This window comes from Myotis davidii, unplaced genomic scaffold (assembly GCF_000327345.1).
Source record: "Myotis davidii unplaced genomic scaffold, ASM32734v1 scaffold461, whole genome shotgun sequence".
Taxonomy (NCBI): domain Eukaryota; kingdom Metazoa; phylum Chordata; class Mammalia; order Chiroptera; family Vespertilionidae; genus Myotis; species Myotis davidii.
This window is the reverse complement of record NW_006295825.1, coordinates 3,541,986-3,563,076: the sequence shown is the minus strand read 5'-3', so window position 1 is coordinate 3,563,076 and position 21,091 is coordinate 3,541,986. Positions and strand designations below refer to the sequence as shown.

General features: G+C 39.5%; 1 protein-coding gene across 1 annotated transcript in view; it reads left to right on the top strand.

Annotated features, from left to right (window-relative positions):
* The window catches only part of RAB8B (RAB8B, member RAS oncogene family), a 61,218-nt gene extending 46,803 nt beyond the window's left edge, over positions 1-14,415 (top strand). Inside the window, exons 4-8 of the mRNA XM_006770807.2 lie at positions 5,514-5,591; positions 6,571-6,660; positions 8,107-8,172; positions 11,018-11,068; positions 12,383-14,415. Coding sequence (XP_006770870.1) covers positions 5,514-5,591; positions 6,571-6,660; positions 8,107-8,172; positions 11,018-11,068; positions 12,383-12,475 — 378 coding nt within the window. The 3' untranslated portion in view covers positions 12,476-14,415. The remainder of the gene's footprint in view (positions 1-5,513; positions 5,592-6,570; positions 6,661-8,106; positions 8,173-11,017; positions 11,069-12,382) is intronic.
* The last annotated feature ends 6,676 nt before the right edge of the window (positions 14,416-21,091 follow it).

Here is a 21,091-nt window from a genome sequence, read left to right as displayed (position 1 = left end):
CCGGCATTCGGCGGGGTCTGGGGGTCCCCTGCCCAGGCCTGATGCCTGGGTCAGAGGCATCAGGCCTGGGTTGGAGGTGGAGCTGGTGATGGGGGATATGAGGGTCTTTTGCCCAGGCGGAGGCGTCAGGCCTGGGCAAGGGGCCGATCTGGCAATCGGAGGGGTCTGGGCATCAGGCCTGGGTGGGCATCAGAGGGAGATGGGGGTCCCCTGCCCAGGCCTGAAGCCTGGACTAGAGGCGTCAGACCTGGGCGGGGGGCAGAGCCAGCAATCGGAGGGATCTGTGGGTCCCCTGCCCAGGCCTGACGCCTGGACCAGAGGCATCATGCCTGGGCTGGGGGCAGAACCAATGATGGGGGGAAATGAAGGTCCCCTGCCCAGGCCTGACACCTTTGTCAGAGGCGTCAGGCCTGGGCAAGGGGCCGATCCTGCGATTGGAGGGTGATGGGGGTCAACGTCTGAGGGCTCCCAGTATGTGAGAGGGGGCAGGCTAGGCTGAGGGACACTCCCCCACCCCACACACCCAGTGCACAAATTTCGTGCACCGGGCCCCTAGTAATATTAATAGGTAATTGGCTTGTAGGTGTTTTAGAACTCCTACAAACATCCTAATCGTATGTGTTTGTGATTTTTCCTTTTATTAATACCTTTGCCACATCTTAGCGAACCACAAGCTTTGTGACTTAGTATTCATTGCTTGCACCCTCTCATCATTCAGCCTTGCCCCATCATTCCTTACCTCTCACCAGGTCCCTTCACCCACTCCTAATGGCTCAGCTCTCTGGATGCTCCTCCACCAGTGTTTTGCCAGCTGGCCAGGAAGTAGCTGAATGTGATATGTGACTCTTTGAGGTTTAGAATCTGATGAATCTTAACTACCAAGTCCTTCTTTTGCTACGTAGTAGTCTTATCCTTGTTATCATAACCTCACCCATTGGCTAATTTCCATCCTAAGGCCTCATCCATACAACCCAGCTATATTGCTTGTTGGCTCAGAGCAGATTCTGTGTGTTGCTGGGAGTACGATGGTGAATAAGGCAGCTTAGAAGCAGAGCTGTACTGAACCATGCCTAGAATGTCAGGCCCAGACCAAGGCTTTCTCTCTGGCTTTCAGGCCTAATCCAAGCACTAGTTGGAGCTTTGAATTTTGATGAGACTCAGTGTCCTCAGAGAGTCTTAGGGGGCTGAGTAATTGAGTTCATGAAGCTCAACGTAGACAGACTGCGGGGTACCAGCTGCCATCATATCCAGCTCATTGTCTAAAAGACTTGTGTTCCTGGGAGTAGTGTCAGGGTGACAGCTGTAGGGGCGAGAGCTGTCCGCTTTTTAGGAAGATGTGATCTGAATCCACTGATCCCGTTATCATCATGCTGCCCTCCATTCCTCCTCCACTGCTACTCACCCTCTATCTGAGTACCAGTAATTCATCCCCACAGAAATATTGGGGATTTCTTTTCAAAGCTTTATCACCTTGACACTACACACCACTGAGCACTTTATATGTATGTGTTCCTCACACTTTCATGATTATGAAAGGTCATCATTTTAAGAAAGAGTTGTCAGCTACTCTCTATTTTGCTTAGATTATAATCAAAGGGAAGGGACTTACCTTGTCCTGCCAGGAAGAAGTTTGTTTGTTTGTTGTCTGTTTTCCCCAGGAAGAATTTTAGGAATAAATAAGAACATTTTAGCAGGGATGATTTAGAATAGTTTACAGGTAATTTTGATTATACATACAAACTTTTCTATTGGCCAGTTTGTTATTTTCCATGAGTGATGTATTGATACCACTTGCCTGTTTGTTTTCACTAGAGAGTGGGCAGGAACCCTTGGAGTGTGGAGCGTGTTTCCTTGGATGTCTAACTCTAGTTCATGGTATGAGGAAAGAGGGCATTGAGGTGTATTATTTAATTTTAGATTTGAGGATTGCCTGGCTTTTTCATTTGTCTACTGCCTAGTCTTTCTTCACATTATTCAGATAATTAGAAATTGTTGCTATTCTCAGATAGTATTGTCTTTTCCATTTTTTGAAGGTAGGGGTTTTTGTCTCTTTTGTTCTGCTGTAATGCCAGTGCCTGAAACGCAGTAGATGCTCAATAAATACGTGCTGAAGAGGTGAATCAGTGGGAAATTTCAGACCAGAAACAATGTTAGATAAATCTTTGGGGAATCCTGCTGTGCTGAGTCCTGGATCTTGTAGGTCATCTGTTGTAATGGCATGTGGGGCCATCATGTTCCTATGGGGGCATGTTCTTATTTCAGCTAGTGGTGGTCCTGGCAGGTCTAGTGTGGTTGGTTTAGGTATGCAGCATGTTGATAAGCACTGCATTGGAATCCGCCACCATCACAGAGCCTTTTGGTCTATTTCAAACTATTCTGCAACATTTGTAGGCATAGCAGTAGCCCTGATGGACAATTGGACTTTTGGAGAAAAGGACCATATTATTGCATTATCAATACTTAGACGAACACTGTCTTAAGGACTTAAGGAAATTGTTGTTATTATAGGTATACTAGAGGCCCGGTGCACAAATTCATGCACAGGTGGGATCCCTCAGGGTGGCCTGCAGGGATCGGGCTCGCAGCCCCAGCTCCTGCCCCCAGCCCTGCAGCCCTGCAGCCCTGCCTGGCACCTCGCCATGGCCTGGTGCCGCCCCTTCACCTGCTCCACCATCCTGCCTGCAGGGCAATCAGTTGGGGCCAAGGGGGCCCTCCACCCGGCTCTGTCAGTGCCTGGGTGCAAGGCAGCAGTCCCGCCCCCACTCCGTCACCGTCTGCGGGGTGATCGATAGGTTGATGGAGCCCCTGCTCACCTCCTCCACCATCCCACTGTGGTCTCGCTCTCTCTTGTTGGGGCCCATCAGGGCCTGCAGCACCTCCATTGCCACCCACTGCCAGCACACCGTCACCTACGCTCGCCATGTTTCGCGCTGCCCCCTGGTGGTCAGCACACGTCATAGTGAGCAGTAGAACTCCCTGTCTTTCGGTCAAACGACTGCCTGAGTGGACAATTTGCATATTAGGCCTTTATTATATAGGATATCAGATATATAAAGTTTTAACTAGTACATTTGAGTTTGTATTTCCAACTGATTCATAATGCCAGTTTGCTTACATAAGAAGTAGCCAAAGGGTTTCTGCTATTGAAACCAAAGATACAAACTAAAAATAGCTGGCTGTCATTTACTGAGTCTACGTTGTATCTTGGGTTCTAGGTTAAGTACTTTATACATAATATCTCAGTAGATACGCAAAAGAATCCAGTCTGGAAAACATGCTGTCCTCATTTTACAAATGAGAAATGGAGACTGAGGGATAAAATAACACCTCTGGGATCTCTGAGGAGATGCCTCTGACCAGAGCCTGTTTCTTTAACCACTACACTGTGTTCACGCTTCCCGTACTAGCCCTCTAGAGTGCCACTGACAAACAGGCAATGAAGATCAAGGTTGCCCATATAGCCCAAAGGTCGTAGAGTGATGGCAATTATTTGGTTAATGTTAATATTATAGGCAGCTGAATACTTTGAATCAGGATTTATTCTGTTCCATTTGAGGTGTTTTTTTTTTTATTGTGGTAAAATATATATAGCAAAATTAACCATTTAAGTATGTAATTCTCCACTTTGATTTTTAAAAAAATAATTTACATTAACAATTATAAAATCTCCTTTACTGTATAGCCAAGTGAAATATTTGCATTCCAGGCTGGGAGGAGGGAGGATAGAGGATATTACTTTTTGCCATTTAAACAATAATACATATTTTTCTGGTTATCAAAAGGTTACGTGTAGTATAGGAAACTTTGAAAATCCCAAGAAATTATCCAAAATTTCACCTCTCTGAGATAGTTTCTGTTAAAATTTCATTGTTTCCTGGGTTCTTTTATCTATGTGTCTATGTGTGTTTTATATGATTTATTTTTATATTTATTTACCAAGCTGGAAACCAGCCCTGAAGTACTTTGCCTACCATGTTAAGAAATTTTAATTTAAATATGAGTCCAGTGGAGAGGTCTCAATAAAGTGCTAACTCTAGTGTCCTTATGGAGAATGGATTAGAGGGGGTTAAGAATGAAAGCAGATACCAATGAAAGACTCTGATACTAATCCAGGTAAAAGCTAATTGCTGAGAATATAATAAATGCCATTCGTGTGTGTGAGGCAGGGGTGTCATATTCGGGAACCGCTGAGGTTGTTGGGCCTGCAGGACCGGCTGACTGTGAAGGAGAGTACTCGCAGGGCCCGCTTGGGCTGGCTGGCAGGATTGTGTCGCCCTTCATCAAAACGAGAGCACAAGAAGGGAGGGAAAGTTCTCAGTGACCACAGAGGACATTTGGGAAATGATGCCCAATTAGTTGTCACATCTGACCCCCATTTGTCTATCTCTTTGGCCACATCTGTATGCTCTTCTCCAATGGGATCTGCGCACTTTTGCCAAACTGACTTTCTTTCACTCAATCCCGTGGATTCTGGGCCTTCCTGGTCAGCAGGATATTTATAACATTTCTCCTATGTGCCAGGTACTCTCCACCCCAGCCTCACACCTTTGCCCAGTCCAGGTCTACTCAGTCCTCAGAACTTGTCTTTAATGTCATTTTCTCAGGGAAGCCTTCCCTAACCACCCCAGCCCATCAACCAGATTAGATTAGCATTTGTACTGAGCTCCTACTACTTCATAGCAATGATCAATATTATAATTGCATAATTATTGGTTTATTGTTTTCATGAGCAGAGGAGGCCTTGTCTATCTTGTTCACTGTTGGTAATACTTAGTGTAGTATCAGGCACATAGTAGGTATCTACTAAATATTTGTTGAATGGGTGGGTGGATCTAGCACTTTATACAGAAGTGTGGTCTGTGATATAGATTTTGGAATATTAGTATACAGGTATCAGTTGAAACACTTAGAAGATAAACTCCTTAGAAACACCAGCCATGGGGTCTTTAAAAATATGATGACAATGCCTTTCATTAAACTTGCATAACAAATGTATTATATTTTAAATGCCTGTGATTTATTTCGGCAGATAGTGACATTTTGATCAGCCTATATAAAAAGACATAATTTTAAAGTGGTATGGTTACAATCTTAGCGTAGGAGTAAGAAGCAAGGCAATTTCTACTTGAATAAAAAAGTGCACAACAGAAGTGATTGCCTCTTCCTCTCAGTGCTGTCTCTGTTTTAACTTAAACACTCTCTCAGCTCCAGTTTAGTGCCGATTCTTATCATAGGTAGTCAGGTGGAAAGGGTGTATCATCTTTACCATAATCACTAATTCATTAAAGGTTAACAGTGAAAATGTTAACAGAGTATTTAATTACCTGGTGAGGCAATGGGAGAATTTATTTATTTATTTTTGCTTCTTCATACTTTAAAATATTATAAAGTATTTTATTAAGACCAAAAAAGCCACAAACAAAAGCTTTCTGGAGGGGAGGAGTACACTTACATTATATTTTATAACTTTAAATACATACTGTACTAAATAAAGATCTGTTTTTCTCCTATAGGGAATCATGCTGGTCTATGACATCACAAATGAAAAATCCTTCGACAATATTAAAAATTGGATAAGAAACATTGAAGAGGTAAAATGGAAAGAGAATGGTGGTACTGGAGATCATCATGATGATACTGGAATGAGGATACCTGCTGGGTGCTTATAAAGGCCGCCTGTCTCAGGAAGAGGCAGTTGAGCTGCTAAGAAGTAGGGCATGGGCAGGGCAGGCGCTCGCTTAGCGTGCCATGGAGGGCGAGATCTCCATCTGCAGTCTGACTGCCCTGCTGGACCTGGATGGGGGATGGAGGCAGATGGTGGAGCAGTTTCACAGAATTTTAAACTTGGGCCAGATATTAGAAGTAATTTTATCTGAGTCCCCATTTTACACAAGAGAAAACTGAGGCCAGAAAGAAGTGACTTGCTTATGCTAATACAGCCTTTAAAAAGGAGAGCAGGATTAGAACATCTGATTCCTGGGTTCTATCTGGTTCATCATCTGATTGACTGGCAAAAGTTTATCTTTATTCCAGCAACTTATCGTTTTGCCCTTCTAACATTTTCTCCATCTTCGATATTTGAAGTTTGGTTTAATTCTAGATTGATTAGCATTAAGATATTATATTATTTTTGATATTTCAAAAAGAAATCTGACTCAGAAATAATTTTGTACACGATTATTTTAACCTACATGAATTTATTTTTTAAGTAATTCAGAATCCAGAATACCTTCTCCGTTGGCTCACTCAGGACCAAGTTTTTTTTTCTTCTTGATCCAAACTAACATTTGGAAGTTTTGTTGTTAAATAACCATAAGTTTTATTTCTGTTCATGTACCAAAAGACATGAGAATGGCTGTGAGCCTTTGGGAAGAAAGTTTGCATAGTCTTTTTTCCTGTAGCTTTCCCCGTCCTCCCATCTTTTAAAATTTGCTCTGAATCATGTGTCCAGTGAAAGGTGATTAGCCTAATTATTAGATTCATGGGTATGTTTCTAATAGGCTAGGATTTGGCTATTGAATAACTGGCTTTTTCAGGCTGTTTTTATAACCTTCTGTTTTCTTCCTACAGCATGCCTCTTTAGACGTGGAAAGAATGATCCTGGGTAACAAATGCGATATGAATGACAAAAGACAAGTGTCAAAAGAAAGAGGGGAGAAGGTAAATTTGAACTGAATGCATAAAGATTCAAATCTACTCACATTAAGCATTTATTTTCTTAGTATAATTATTGATTTAAGTGCTTAAAATATCTATATTTTAATCCTTTAAAAACAACAAAGAGATATAATCCATACTTGAATGGTACGAATTAGTATTCGAGATCCAACTCTATATACTGTGTAGTCATGACTCATTCCTAAAGAATTTGCTCTTTTCCGGGAGATACAAATTGGTTCTTTTTCAGATTCCTGCAGCTTAAAGTTCAGGTTCTTTCTTCCATGTCTATAAGTTAAAGTAATTTATTCCCTTTGGAAAAAATTAATAGGATAGGCGAAGTTCAACAGTAATCATTCTCTAATTCATTTTTTAAAGAATATTGTACTACACATTAAATTTAGGTCATTGTGATTAACTCCTTATAGCTCATCAAGCTGTGGATGTCATGTTATTAGTCATTTATAGGCATTGCTCTGTTTTGTGTCATGCAAAGCAAAGGAGTTTATTATATGTACATGTTTACTTCTGTGACATTTTTAAAATTGATGCAGAAGCTTCAGTTTTTAAGTCTGGTAATTTTGTTTTAGCCGTGTGTGTGTGTGTGTGTGTGTGTGTGCGCGCGCGTGCGTGTGCGTGTGCGTGTGTGTGTGCGCGCGCGCGCGCGTACTTTGAATCTGAAACTTTTTTTACCTAAAAACATTCTCTTAATCTTGTTGTTATAAATGAACTGGGAACTCTTTGGGAGTAGATGGAAATATGGAAGAGTTCACATTTGTCACAATCAATAGAAACCAAAGCAATGAATACTTAGCATTTTAAACTTTTCTGTTAAGTGCCAATTTATTTATTTATTTATTTATTTAATATATTTTATTGATTTTTTTACAGAGAGGAAGGGAGAGGGATAGAGAGTTAGAAACATTGATGAGAGAGAAACATCGATCAGCTGCCTCTTGCACACCCCCTACTGGGTATGTGCCTTTGACCGGAATCGAACCTGGGACCCTTGAGTCCACAGGCCAATGCTCTATCCACTGAGCCAAACTGGTTAGGGCAAGCGCCAATTTATTAAAAAAATAATGAAAAATCAGTGTAGTCACTGTTGGAGAATTGTACTTTCAGAACAGATAAAAGGGGTGAATGAAGCCCAAATTAATGGTAGGGGGTGAGCGTCTGTCACAGTCTTTCCTGTAAGTATAGAGAACTAAAAGTATAATAGGAAAAAAGAGAAGTACTGTATTAAATTGTGAGTGGAAGTGGTGCCATGTTGCTTATGATGATTAAGTTAGATCTCAATTCAAACACAGAAGGAAGCAAAGAGATTTCAGAACCACGAGAGTTCTTAACTAGATAGACCTTTGGGACTTTGAAAATCCTAGAAAATATAAATGCTTTATATGTTCAAGTAACTTGCACTATATTTAAATGTTTCTGTTTGCCTTTCAGTTAGCAATTGACTATGGGATTAAATTCTTGGAGACAAGTGCAAAATCCAGTACAAATGTAGAAGAGGTAAGAAAGAAAGACAGGCGTGGTGACTCGTCATATAGTAGCACTAGTGCTTATCTGCCTATGTTCAAGCGATTCTCAAAGCCTTGTTATTTTCTGACTCAGTGATGCCTGTGTGAACTCCACCTCCACGTTGTGAACTGCTGTGCTTCTGACTTTTATGTGGACCTGGGTGTTGAATTTCTAGCACCAACCTCCACAAAGAATATATAGGGTGTCCCAAAAAATGTGTACACACTTTCAATATTTATTAACATACAGTTCATTTAAAAAATTTAAAAGAATCCACAGAACCACAGAAGTGAATAGTGTTTTTTGTCAATGCCTGTTTTCAGACTGATGACTGGTTCTGGTCCAGGCACTGCTGCTAATGCGAAGCAAAGCAATCGCAAACATCAAGAATCATTTTGTTTGTATTTGTGTGCCCTCAATTTGTCAACTGTTGCTTGTTCTGGACTTTAAACTTTATCTTTTATGTGTCCCTATAAAAAAGTCTAGTGGATAGATTTGCTTTGTTCAAAGCTTTGCCCATTATTTCAAATCAGTTAAACTTGAAAAGGAGTGAAAATTGAGTGAGTGACCAGCTGTTCAAATATGTATACATATTTTTGGGACACCCTGCAATCAAACAGAGAAGTGAATGTAAGATTCACTGAACAGAAGATAGATGCTCAGTTTAAGTTCACTTTTGTCCTGTATTTGGGAAGCTGGAAACCCTGCACTAGCTGACCAAATGCAGTGTCTTCCTCTGCTCATTCATCATCGTTCATGTCATCCTGTAGTGGCCTATAGCAGGCGAATCTTAATTACTTTCCTGTGTGTATGAAGGGGGGGGGGGAGAATTAAACTGTTAGATTATTGAACGGATTCCCTTAATGTACATGTTTAAGTAGATGATATATATAATATATTGTACTACGATGGCATTTGATAGAAGTAAGAAAGTGTGTTTACCAGAGAGTACTTTAATAAATTTTTAGTAAGTTAACTGTTAAAGAAAATCTAACCATCTAAAGTCTTCTAAGAATAGATTTTCTTTACCAAGGGAAGAATTTCTGATAATATTTTTGTTGTTGTTGTTAATCCTCACCCAAGGATATTTTGTCATTGATTTTTAGAGAGAGTAGAAGGGAAGGGGATGGGGGAGAGAGAGAGGGAGAAACGTCCTTGTGAGAGAGAGACATCAATTGGTTGCCTCCCAACCCTGACTGGGGCCGGGGAGCGAACCTGCAAACCAGGTACGTGCCCTTGAATTGAACCCGAGACCATTCAGTGCGCAGACTGACACTCCAACCATTGAGCAACACCAGCCCGGGTGATAATATTTTCTTTATAAAAACATTTTAAAAACTGGTCATGAAAGTATTACATGTAATATGTTTTAATGTATGTAATTCGCTTAACAGTAATACTGATGATTTCATAAATATTTAATTGCTTAGGCTACTCACTGTTCACCATATCATCAAAGCTAAAAATTGAGGCTTAAATGACTTTATTGGATAGTGGACAATGATAATAACTTTTTTTTTAAATAACTTAAACTCATATTCAGGTTGGCTAATGGGTGTTAGGAAACAGGAACTCTCTACTGATTTATTTAGATCAGCATGGATAAGCAGAAAAATGCTTCCTTCCCCTTGCCACAAAAGGATTTCCTTCCATCAGAAAGAGGGGAACCTCTTAAGTCTGCTCTAATGGTGGAGGCAGGAGCAAAGCTTGCTCACTGAGTTGGCCCACATAGGGTTTCCCCCACGGAATGAACGCAGTACCCTGGCTTACTGGAGTAGGCTGAGGTCTCTGTCAGTGCCTGTGCCCTGATCACACCTGTGGCCTAGAGACAGCATTGAGCTATGGACGTGTAGAGCTGGGAGTTCCCCAGCTGCTTAATCTGGCCCGCTATTCTACAGAAGTTAGCAATTTCCTTAGTGTGGTTGGTTAGTCTCATAAACACTGAGATGGGTTTACTTAGAAATTTAGCCTTACGGGTGACCAGTGTGACAGTAAGACACCGATAGTGAGTGATAATAATAGCTACGTATTGTTCCTGTTTGACTGGATTGGAAATGGTTCTTTTGCTAAATATTTTTGGGGCATCAAGCATGGTTGGGAACAAAGAGACTGGCGTAACAGTGGATTTAGCATAGACACAACTGAAGAAGCTTTAAGTCTTAGCTCCCTAGAAACAAAGTAGGGATGATAGGGTTAAAAAATGTTTGGATTGGATCATGAGACACTAGGCATAAAATGTCACTAAGATGAATCAGAGTTGTCCTACCTGCATTTCAACTGATTTCCATGGTGGGGGGTTTAACTGAGCTGTAGGCACTGTCGGGATTTGGAATGTTAAGGTTATATAAGGTATAAGAGGGAAAGTGATTTGAAAGAGGACATTGGCAATAAAAGACAGAGGTTTTTATAAAAACATTTTAGAGCTACAGGGTAACACATTTGTTCATTCACTGATTAAACAGATATTCAGCACCTTCTAGATCAGGCCCCGTGCCCCACGCTGGGCGTGCAGGGGTAGCTTAGACAGAGCTGCTGCTCCCCAGCTGCTCGGGGTGTACTGAGGAAGCTCTGCATAACTAAACCTGTCATTTTGGAAGCTGGCCAGGTATTATGTGCAGAAAATATTTGACGAATGAATGACAGTTTGATAACAATGGAAAATGTTTGTGATGTAATTGAAAAATAAGATATAATAGTCATGATTACAATTATATTCTCTTCTCAATTAAAAGCTTTAAAGTAATATATTTATAACATAATAGTAAAAATATTTGACATTTCTATTTAAAAATATATTATAAATATATAATAATACAATTTTTTGGTTTATCTTTAGGCATTTTTTACACTTGCACGAGATATAATGACAAAACTCAACAGAAAAATGGTTTGTATCACTTGTAATTTTATTTTCATTATACTGTTTATAAATTTGTGTTATTTATTCTGTGTATTTATCTGATTAAAAGGGTAGCTCTGATTATAATATATGTGAATATATTATATTATATTAACTCTTTTTTTCTTGACTCACATATTCAGCTGGTTGAACTTTGTTTCTAATTTCTGTTTCTTCAGGTTTCATATTTATTTTTTAAAAATATTTTTATTTATTTCAGAAAGGGAGAAAGAGACATAGAAACATCAATGATGAGAATCATTGATAGGCTGCCTCCTGCATGTCCCCTACTGGGTGGGGATCAAGCCTGCAATGCAGGCATGTGCCCTGACTAGGAATTGAACCATGAACTCCTGGTTCATAGGTCTATGCTCAATCACTGAACCACACTGGCCAGACCAGGTTTCTTATTTCTGAACTGCAGCTATTTCAGTTCTTTCATCTGGCTCTTTAAGTGGATTTTCATTGAATTTTGATCCAAATTTTAAAATAATGCACAAATTAAATTTTTGCCATAAAATTGTTTAGTTTTGATTTGACATTTATATTTATACTAGTGGCCCGGTGCACAGAATTCATGCAGAGGGGGGTGTCCCTCAGCCCGCCTGCACCCTCTCCAATCTGGGACCCCCTCAGGGGATGTCCAGCTGCTGGTTTAGGTAAACCGGCTACCCCCAACTGCCCTCCCCTGCCAGCCTGCTTGCCCCCACCTGCCCTCCCCTCCTGGCCTGATCACCCCTAACAGCCTCTGCCTTGGCCCCACCGCCATGGCTTTGTCTGGAAGGATATCCAGAAGGTCTCGCAGTCTAATTAGCATATTACCCTTTTATTAGTATAGATATAATTATGATCTTGAAGTTTGCTTAAATTTGAAATGATCTCAGTGATGAATCCTTAGGACAACCTTGAAAGTTTATTTTAACCTGAAATCTGAATATAATTGTATACCTTATGTTACAAACACTTCTTACCTCTAATAACAAAATTGCCTGTACTGATATCGTAACATTGTTTCCATCATTACCCTTGAAACTTTACACTCCATTAGCAATAATTTTTTTGAACTGGAAATAGGAGCTTCCCAGCTGATATTAATACGTATAAAAGATGCTGTCCTAAAAACATTTTTCTCATCTAAACCCTCCATTTCCAAAGAAACCAGTAACATCAGAGTTCCTCTTCTAATAAAATACTCTACTGAATACACATTTATGATATGGTTTGATATATATTTTTTTTAGATAATTGGGGTCAAACCATTGAACTTTTGTTTTCTTGGTGACTTTATCTTTTGTTTTTTAGAACGACAGCAATTCATCAGGGGCAGGTGGACCAGTGAAAATAACAGAAAACCGATCAAAGAAGACCAGCTTCTTCCGGTGTTCGCTACTTTGATGAACTTTTTCTGAGAGACTGCAGCACACCTAGAGGACCCTTTCCTGCTTCTCTGAAAGCACAGGTCACCCAGCCTCAGAATCACACCGCCAGGCTGCTGCTGAGAGCACCACCCAGCCTAGACCTCTCGACACGAACACCTAGTGGATGCCAGCCACACGGCCTAGCGAGATAACAGGCTCCTTTTTTCAAACATGGAAGCAATGAAATGGAGACACATGCAAGACTTGTTTTTCTCTTTGTTTTATTGCCTTTTGCAGAAGCTGCTATCTTTTCTTTTTCACTTTGCACATCAGTGTTAGCCTTTCCCTGTTATAGCAGTCTTAGACTCTCACATGCACATTTTTGTCTCATAAAGTTCTAGACAAATTTGTGCTTTGGGGATGTTTAAAACAAGAGTAGAACATTTAAAGCAGAGGTCAATATAACTAAAATTAAAGGACATTTGGTTTGATGTTATTAAAGGACATATGGCCAGATGTTATTACATTCATGGCATTTACTTAAGGGCTCTGATTTGTGATTTTCTTAAATAAGTATCATTAAATTCTGATAAAATTTATCTTAAAAATTTATAAAAATGTCCACCTATTCATCATAGGCTGTAATTTTTTTATTTCTTATTGTTTAGCACTTTGCTTCATTCTTGACTTTTTAGCCAGAGTCTGGGTAGCTGAAGAAATCACTTTTCAGTTGATTCCCTCTGCCTAATCTATAAAAACTGCATTTGGAAATGACTTTAATCTCATTTTTCCTGGGGTTCATATTTGCCATCTTTTCCTATGTTTGACCTATTGTAATCAGTCAGTTACCTAAAACATAACATATTTGACCATTGTTGTCTGCTTCTAGTTGTGAATTCTTGAGCTGAAATTTTACGTGGGCAGAGAGATGTACCATTTAGGGTTTTATTTCAGCGTCTAATTGTGGTTCCATCACATTAACATACATGATATATTTTGTCTTAGGTTTACTCCCCAGCTGATTTAGTTGTAATACCCAATTCCTACCACGATTCCTGTGTACAAGAGTTAACAAGAGTTAATTTAGATTTTAAAGCTTACCTAAAGGAAGAGATATGACTTTTTAACATAAATTTAGTAGAAATAGCTCTTGGTAATGGTGAAAATGACTTTTCGTTCTGTTTTTACTTGGGTTTTTAAATAAAATAAGAATAAATAGACTTAGTGCAGCCTCTAGGAAAAGTCTTGCTTTTTCATTAGAGACAATATGAGCAAGGTTTCAGTTTTAAAACAGTGCCCAGAATGGTTGGTTCTACTGTTGAATGTGTAGAACCCGGTTCCATCTGTTCAGGTTTGTTGATAGAGAACTTGGTCCAGTCATCTGGGCTGAAGCCAACCAAAAGCTTAGCTGTCTTTCTCACCAAACCCTGGAACTGGGATACCTTTTGTAGATGAAACCACCACATAGGAAAAGAAAGGGATTTAGTGTTAACTGTGTGCCAAATTAAGGTCATGATGTCATTGCTCTTATCCTAGCCTTCAGTGTCATAACACAGGGGAGTAACAAAGAGGTGATGAAGGAAGTGAATTCTGTTGATAATTATTCCTCCTCTTAGGCCTGTTTTGTTAAACAGAGTTTACCATCATGCTTGAAATTAAGAATTGGAAATGGAAGTGGAAACAGGTTGCTTGTTACCACAGAGAATTCTGCTTCAAATTAAGATGTATCGTAGGATGCCTGAACCATTCAAACTTTTTGAAAACTTATGCACAACTTAGCTATAGCAAATATAAATATTCCAGAGCTATTTTTGATGGGTACACTAAACATTGTTAACAGATTTTTAAAAAACTTACCTATAGGCTTAAAGGCATCTGTTGGTGTCCGAGTTTAATCACGTGGTTCCTTGCATGAAAGTTTGTAAGTCTACCATCTTAAAATTAGATACATCTTTGGAAATAAAAAATAATTTCTTAGAAACATCTTGTATTCACTAATATTCTGAAAAAAATTCCAAGCACTTAAGCTTTCTGGAGGGTAACAAAGTAGTTTCTAAAAGGCAAGTGCTATGACACCATGTATGAATGTAATTCTCTTAGTAATTTACCTCTGACTATTTGGTGTCTTAACACTTTGGTTTATATTATCTCAGGGGTTATCTGCAAACCAAAACTGACATATCCTGTGGTTAGCATTTTTTTTTAAACAATGCTTTGCTTTTGTTTTGTTCTTTCTCTCTTCTTTTGTCTTATATGGATTAATATCTAGTCTCCATGAAATTCCCTTTGAAAGAGCCGTGAAAGCTAGATGAGTCTAAAGGTGCTCTTTGAAGTAGCAGCAATTTGGGGTATATGCTCTGTTGTATATAAACAAATCGTCCTTGCTATTTTCTTACATTTAGTCTTGCTAACTTGTATATAATTTGAGCTAAGACCATAGGAAATTCACCTTCTGCATGGTAAAATGACCCAATAAATATTCCAATTTGCTTAATAATGTACATATAGTGCATTATTTTTTCTATTTGTAGATGAATTTAGTGAGAGATAATTGTCTGTTCCCTGCTGAAACTGAAGAAATCTAGTTTTGTGTGAACATTTCTGTGGCCTCTGGATCAGTACATGAAGATTTCGCAGCAGTACTAGTGGTATTCAGTGGCTGCACTTTATTGTCAGTGTGCTCATTTCTGCCACTGATTGACTAGACCTTTTCAAATAGAGTCTGAGGGAATCAGACAATGGAAATGTGCTGTAACTTAGCAGCATGGAAATCAGTGGATTGTAAAATGTTTCACTGGGAACTGATTTTAGCTCTATTTTACTTCAGACAGATTATAAGAAAACAGCCCACCTGTGCATCCGTTAGGAGGTGCTGCAGGGTTTCTTACTATTTACATGAACATTTTGTGCAGTCTTGATTATACATTTTCAGAAGACTATACTCTTTACTTTGAAGGACTATTTTTTATTATACCTCATTTAGCTAACTAGTGTTCTAATACCCGGTAGAAAACCAGTGAGCCAGCCTTTATGCATCCAACACAATTTAGATTATATGTTTTGTTTTGAACTAAAGGCATCATTGGGAAAGGTAGGAGGTAGTTTAGAATAGAAATACATGTCATAGCCAATAGTGCAAAAAAGAAGTATTATCTCCCTATCTCCATTAATAAATTTAGCTGTGCAATATAGATAAATGTTTGCAGAAATTTCTAATAAGAGATTATAACTCCATTGTACAGGTTCTAATGCTGGGAATCTGTACTAAGGCTTATATAAAGTTTTTCCTGTGAACTGTAAGTGATACATTTAAGCAGACTTTCTTTTCTAGTTTATGACTTAGACTTCTTTATAAATTTAGTTCTTAATCTTTAAAGATGAGCTTCTAAGCTTAAAATTTTAAAACAGCACTTCATTATGTTGGTGTACTTGTGTCAGATTGTAAGCAGTCTTTTCTGCTGGCAGGTTTTATAGTTTTTCTTTTAACAGAAAGTACATTCCTTTTTCCTTCTTGTTATAGCTAAAGACGGGGGAAAGGAATGTCTAAAAATGAAATTCCCTGTCCTAGCGAAACCTAGAGAGACAGGATATGCTAATAAAATTTCAAATGCTAGCACAATTTTACAATAGAATTGGTCTTTTAAAAAAGACTAATAAAATGGATGAGTGTCAAGCTCACTATGAAAAAAAAATCTAAGTGACTGAAATTTACAGAAATAAAAAATTAGCAAACAATTATTTTAGGGATATTTTCAAATTTTACTTCGTTTTTTTTAAAATAACTTATACCATATGCAATTGCATTTCGTATTGCCAACAACTAATAGAACTTGTTTCATTTTCTTACATTTTTTAAAAATGTGAACTTACTAGAATTCATTTCTGTGGCCTTACAGATGGGTTTTTATTTTGTTTGCAGCAGTTCCTTTAATGCAAAATACCATTACTCTTTTACTAAAATCATGCCCCCTAATGGAAAAATATCTAGTTTTTCCATAGAATTATCCCACTGCATATGTATTGGTGTTTTTATTTTTGCTCCAACGGCTTAATGTGAAAAGCTCCTGCAGATAAAGTGAGCCTGTCATGTGGTTAGTCTTGTTTAAGCCAATTCATTAACTGTGTACTGATACTGTTGCTGTGTTTTTGTTGTTTTTTTAAGTGGATTTTATTCCAGGTGAACTTTTTTTATAATAATGTTCGTCTAAAATAAAAACTACATAATGAAAATATTCATGACTCTCTGAAATGGGTTGCAGATTCTGAAAATTTTTCTTCGAATTTATAGGTGTGTGACTCAAACCGTGGCTGGCTTGGGATATTTTAGCAAACTTTCTCACTTAGAGCTGCTTAAAATGGCCAGATCTCCTGCTCATACTTAGTTCAGAATACATTGAGATTATTCTGTGATAGCACTCCAGCCCTCCCTTCTTAGTCCTTGCACGTTTACTTCTTGTTGTTTTGTTTTCACTTCCAAATAACACGGTTCCAGGGCCCAGCCCTACTGATGTTCTCCCGCGTGCTTGCGCACGTCTCCAGTCGTAGCCTTTCCTGCTCATCCCCACAACCACCCCAGACCTTCATTATTCTTCTCACACACCCTACTTCTTTCCTTCCCTCTGGTAAACAGACCTTTCCTCTCCTGCCTCACAGGGAAGCATCCGTCTAAAACCACCTTAATTGCCTCCCCCTCCCCAGCTCCATGGGCAGCTGCCCTCATCCTCAGCTCCCTCCTCTTGTAGCAGAGACATTCCTCCTAGTTCGTGCTTTCTCTCTGTCTCTTCTCTGGATTCATCCCCGCTGCCCCTTTATCCTGCTTCTCAGGGAACTCACAGCTCTTATACCTTCAAACGCTTATCAACTATGTGATCCCTTTGCCCTTAGTATCTAAGCATCCTTAACTCTTCCCCCCCTTTGCCTCATGCCCTTCTCACCTATTGCTCTTTCTCCTCTTCTAGCCATAGCTAAGCTTCATCCAAGGGTTGCCTATGCATACTGTCTTCACTTTCTTTTTTTGCATGTATTCCTCAGCCTACTCCAGTTTGGCTTTCTCCCTATCACTTCACGGACATCATGTTTACAACCGCCTAGTTGCGAAAGTAGCTGGCAGTTTTCTGTCCTTATCTTAGCTAACTTCTTGTCAGCATTTGATGAGTACTATATTGCTCCCTCCCAGAAATGTTCTCTTAATTTCTGTGACAGTCTTCCCCACTTTTCCAAAACAATTTCATCCTTTTTCACAGCTCTTAAATTTGTTTGTGTGGTAGACTGAATAATGGCCCCCAAAGATGTCCATTCTAACCCCCTGAACCTGTGAATGTTACTCCATTTGCAGATGTGACCTTGAGATGGGAGATTATCCTGGATTACCCAGGAGTGCCCTCTGTAGTACCAAGGTCTTTATGAGAGGGGCATAGGAGGAGTCAGAATGAAAAGGAAATGATGTGATGACGGAAACAGGGAGAAAAGGTGTCATGCAGGACTATGAGCCCTGCTAAAGCAAGATTACCTAGCAAGACCATAATTTAGAATGGAAGAAAAAATAAAGAGCTTCCCAGACAAAAAACTGAAGACGTTCATCACTGCCAAACCAATATTATAAGAAACTAGAGGCCCAGTGCACAAATTCTTGTACCAGTATGGTCCCTTGGCCTGGCCTGTAAGATCAGGCCAAAACCGGCTCTCCGACATCCCCCGAGGGGTCCCGGATTTTGAGAGGGAGCAGGTCAGGCCAAGGGACCCCACTGGTGCACGATCGGGACCAGGGGAGGGACTGTGGGAGGGCTCCAGGGTATGTCTGGCCCTACTCGCTCAATCCCTATCAGCTGGACCCCAGCAACAAGCTAACCTACCAGTCAGAGCATCTGCCCCCTAGTGGTCAGTACACATCATAGCAACTGGTCGACTGGTTGTCTTCCCCCTGGTGGTCTGTGCATGTCATAACAAGTGGTTGAGCAGCCTTAGTATTCATTAGCATATTACACTTCGATTGGTTGAACAGCTGACTGGTCAACTGGACACTTAGCATAGTAGGCTTTTATTATATAGGATGTTAAAGTGGCTTCTTTAAGAAGAAGAAAAAAATAAAAAATATTGCTAAGAAAAAAATTCTCACTGACAAAGGCAAACACATAATAAAAACAATGAGTCAACCAACACTAAGGCCAGTAGAAAGGCTAAAAGGCAAAAGTAGGAAAGGAAGATCATGTGTAATTACAACAGCAAGTTAAGGGATACACACAAACACACAAGAAAAACATAAACATAAATGTGCAGGGGGTGAATAAAAATGGTAGTAATTCTAGAGTGTGTTCAAACTTAAGCAACTATCAACTTAAAATAGACTACTTATAAACATAGCTTGGTATATATGAAGCACATGGTAACCACAACCAAAATCTACAAGAAATAAAGAGAAAGGAATCCAAACAACACTCCAGAAAGTCATCAACAAGAGAAAAGAGCAGGAGAATAAGAAAGGAACATAGCCCTAGCCAGTTTGGCTCAGTGGATAGAGTGTCAGCCTGCAGACTGCAGAGTCCCGGATTCAATTCTGGTTAAGGGCACATGCCCATGTTGCAGGCTCAGTCCCTAATAGGGGGCATGCAGGAGGCAGCCAATCAATGATTCTCATCATTGATGTTTCTATATCTCCCTCTCCCTTCCTTTCTGAAATCAATAAAAAAATATTTTTTTAAAAGAAAAGAACTACAAAAAAAATCAAACAATCAGAAAACAATAAAATGGCAATAACTACATACTTATAAAGAATTACTTTAAGGACAAAATGCTCTAATCAAAAGATGAATGAATAGCTCTTTCTGCTGCTGTTTTGGTTCTGCATATATGTTCACCACACCAAGTGCCTGGTAAAGCTACCACCAGACCAATATTACATGAAATGTTTAAAGGGCTTCTTTAAGAAGAAGAAAGAGATTAAAAATATGAATAGTAAAATGGCAATAACTACAGACCTACCAATAATTACTTTAAATGTAAATAAGTTAAATGCTCCAGTCAAAAGACATAGGGTGGCTGAATGGAGAAGAAAACAAGAACCATACATTTGCTGCCTATAAGAGATGTAGATCAGATCAAAATACAGATACAGAAGAAAGCAAAGGGATGAAAAAAGATATTTCATGCAAATGGAAATGAAAAAAAAAAAGGTAGGGGCAGCAATACTTATATTAGACAAAGTAGACTTTAAAACAAAGGCTAACAAAAGACAAAGGACATTTCATATATTATAGCCAAGATATGGAAGCAACCTAAGTGTCTATCAATAGACAATTGGGTAAAGAAGACGTAGTACATATATGACCAGACGTCCTTCCATTCATCCTTCCGATGACCTTCCAGATGAAGCCAGGGCTGTGAGAGCTGAGGCAAGCCGCCACACCTGCAAGGGCCACGCTCCTTGCACGAATTTCGCAAGATATATTCAAAAGATATACATATCTTTCCTTGATTTTTTCCTTTCCCTCCATTTGTGTAGCTCATCGGTCACTAAATTTTGTTGCACACTTCCTAAATCTCTCTTCAGTTTGTCTGTTCCTCTGCAGACTCCAGCTATTTCCCTGACTCAGGCCACCATCATCTCATGCCTGCAGCATGCCGAAGATGTCCTATCTGGAATCTCACTTTCCATAGCTATGCAATGATCTGACCGTGTCAGTTGCATGTATAAACCCAGGACTTGAGGTCAACTCTAACCTGCTGACCTTTCCAGTTTTATCTCTCATCCCTCTCCTCACAGTCCTAGGACATCCTGAACTATTTTCTTTCACTCTGAGGCCTTTTCATTTGTCCTTCCATTTCTTGCCTGCTTCCTAGTTTTGCTAATTTTAAAGATGAGACCTGAATGGGTGGGTGTTATTGTTATCAAAACCTCACAAGTTTGGATTGGGTGCCCTTCCCCCTTCCTGTATATTCTCATAGCACCCCATACTTGCTGTCTGGCTTTCCCACTAGACTGTAAGCTCCATGGAGACAGGAACACATCTGTTTCATTGGTGTATTTTCCAGTGCCTAGCATTGTACTTGATACTTAGTAGCATCCAACATGCATTTTGAGTGAATGAACGAACGAACGGTTGAGTAAATATACATCTATCAGCACTGCCAGAAAACCAAGCTCCAGTGAATTCATTAGTATATGGTGAATTACTGGTCGCTATGTCAAACCCTTACTTGATAAATTGCTATACAGGCTACAACTCCAGCCAAGGGCGTTAAAATAATTTCTAAACAGCAGACATCTATCCATGAAAATATGGAGAAGCTGCTAATGGTGTGGTTAATGGAGAACCCCCCAGTTCTGAGGAATTCTTAGCAAACTATATTTGTATCCATGGTGTGTGCTTTCCTCCTTCCCCCAGTCACCTTTTAGGGATTTAACCCACAATATCACGTAGTACCCTTATGTTTTTAGGTTTTGGGGAAAACTAATAGTAAGTTCATAAAAACTTGAGAGCTGAAAGAGATTAACCAAAGAATTTGTAATCCTCTCAACAATAAAATAAAATAAAAATTTAAAAACCTTAAGGAGCTGAAACCGGTTTGGCTCAGTGGCTAGAGCGTCGGCCTGCGGACTGAAGGTCCCAGGTTCGATTCCGGTCAAGGGCATGTACCTGGGTTGTGGGCACATCCC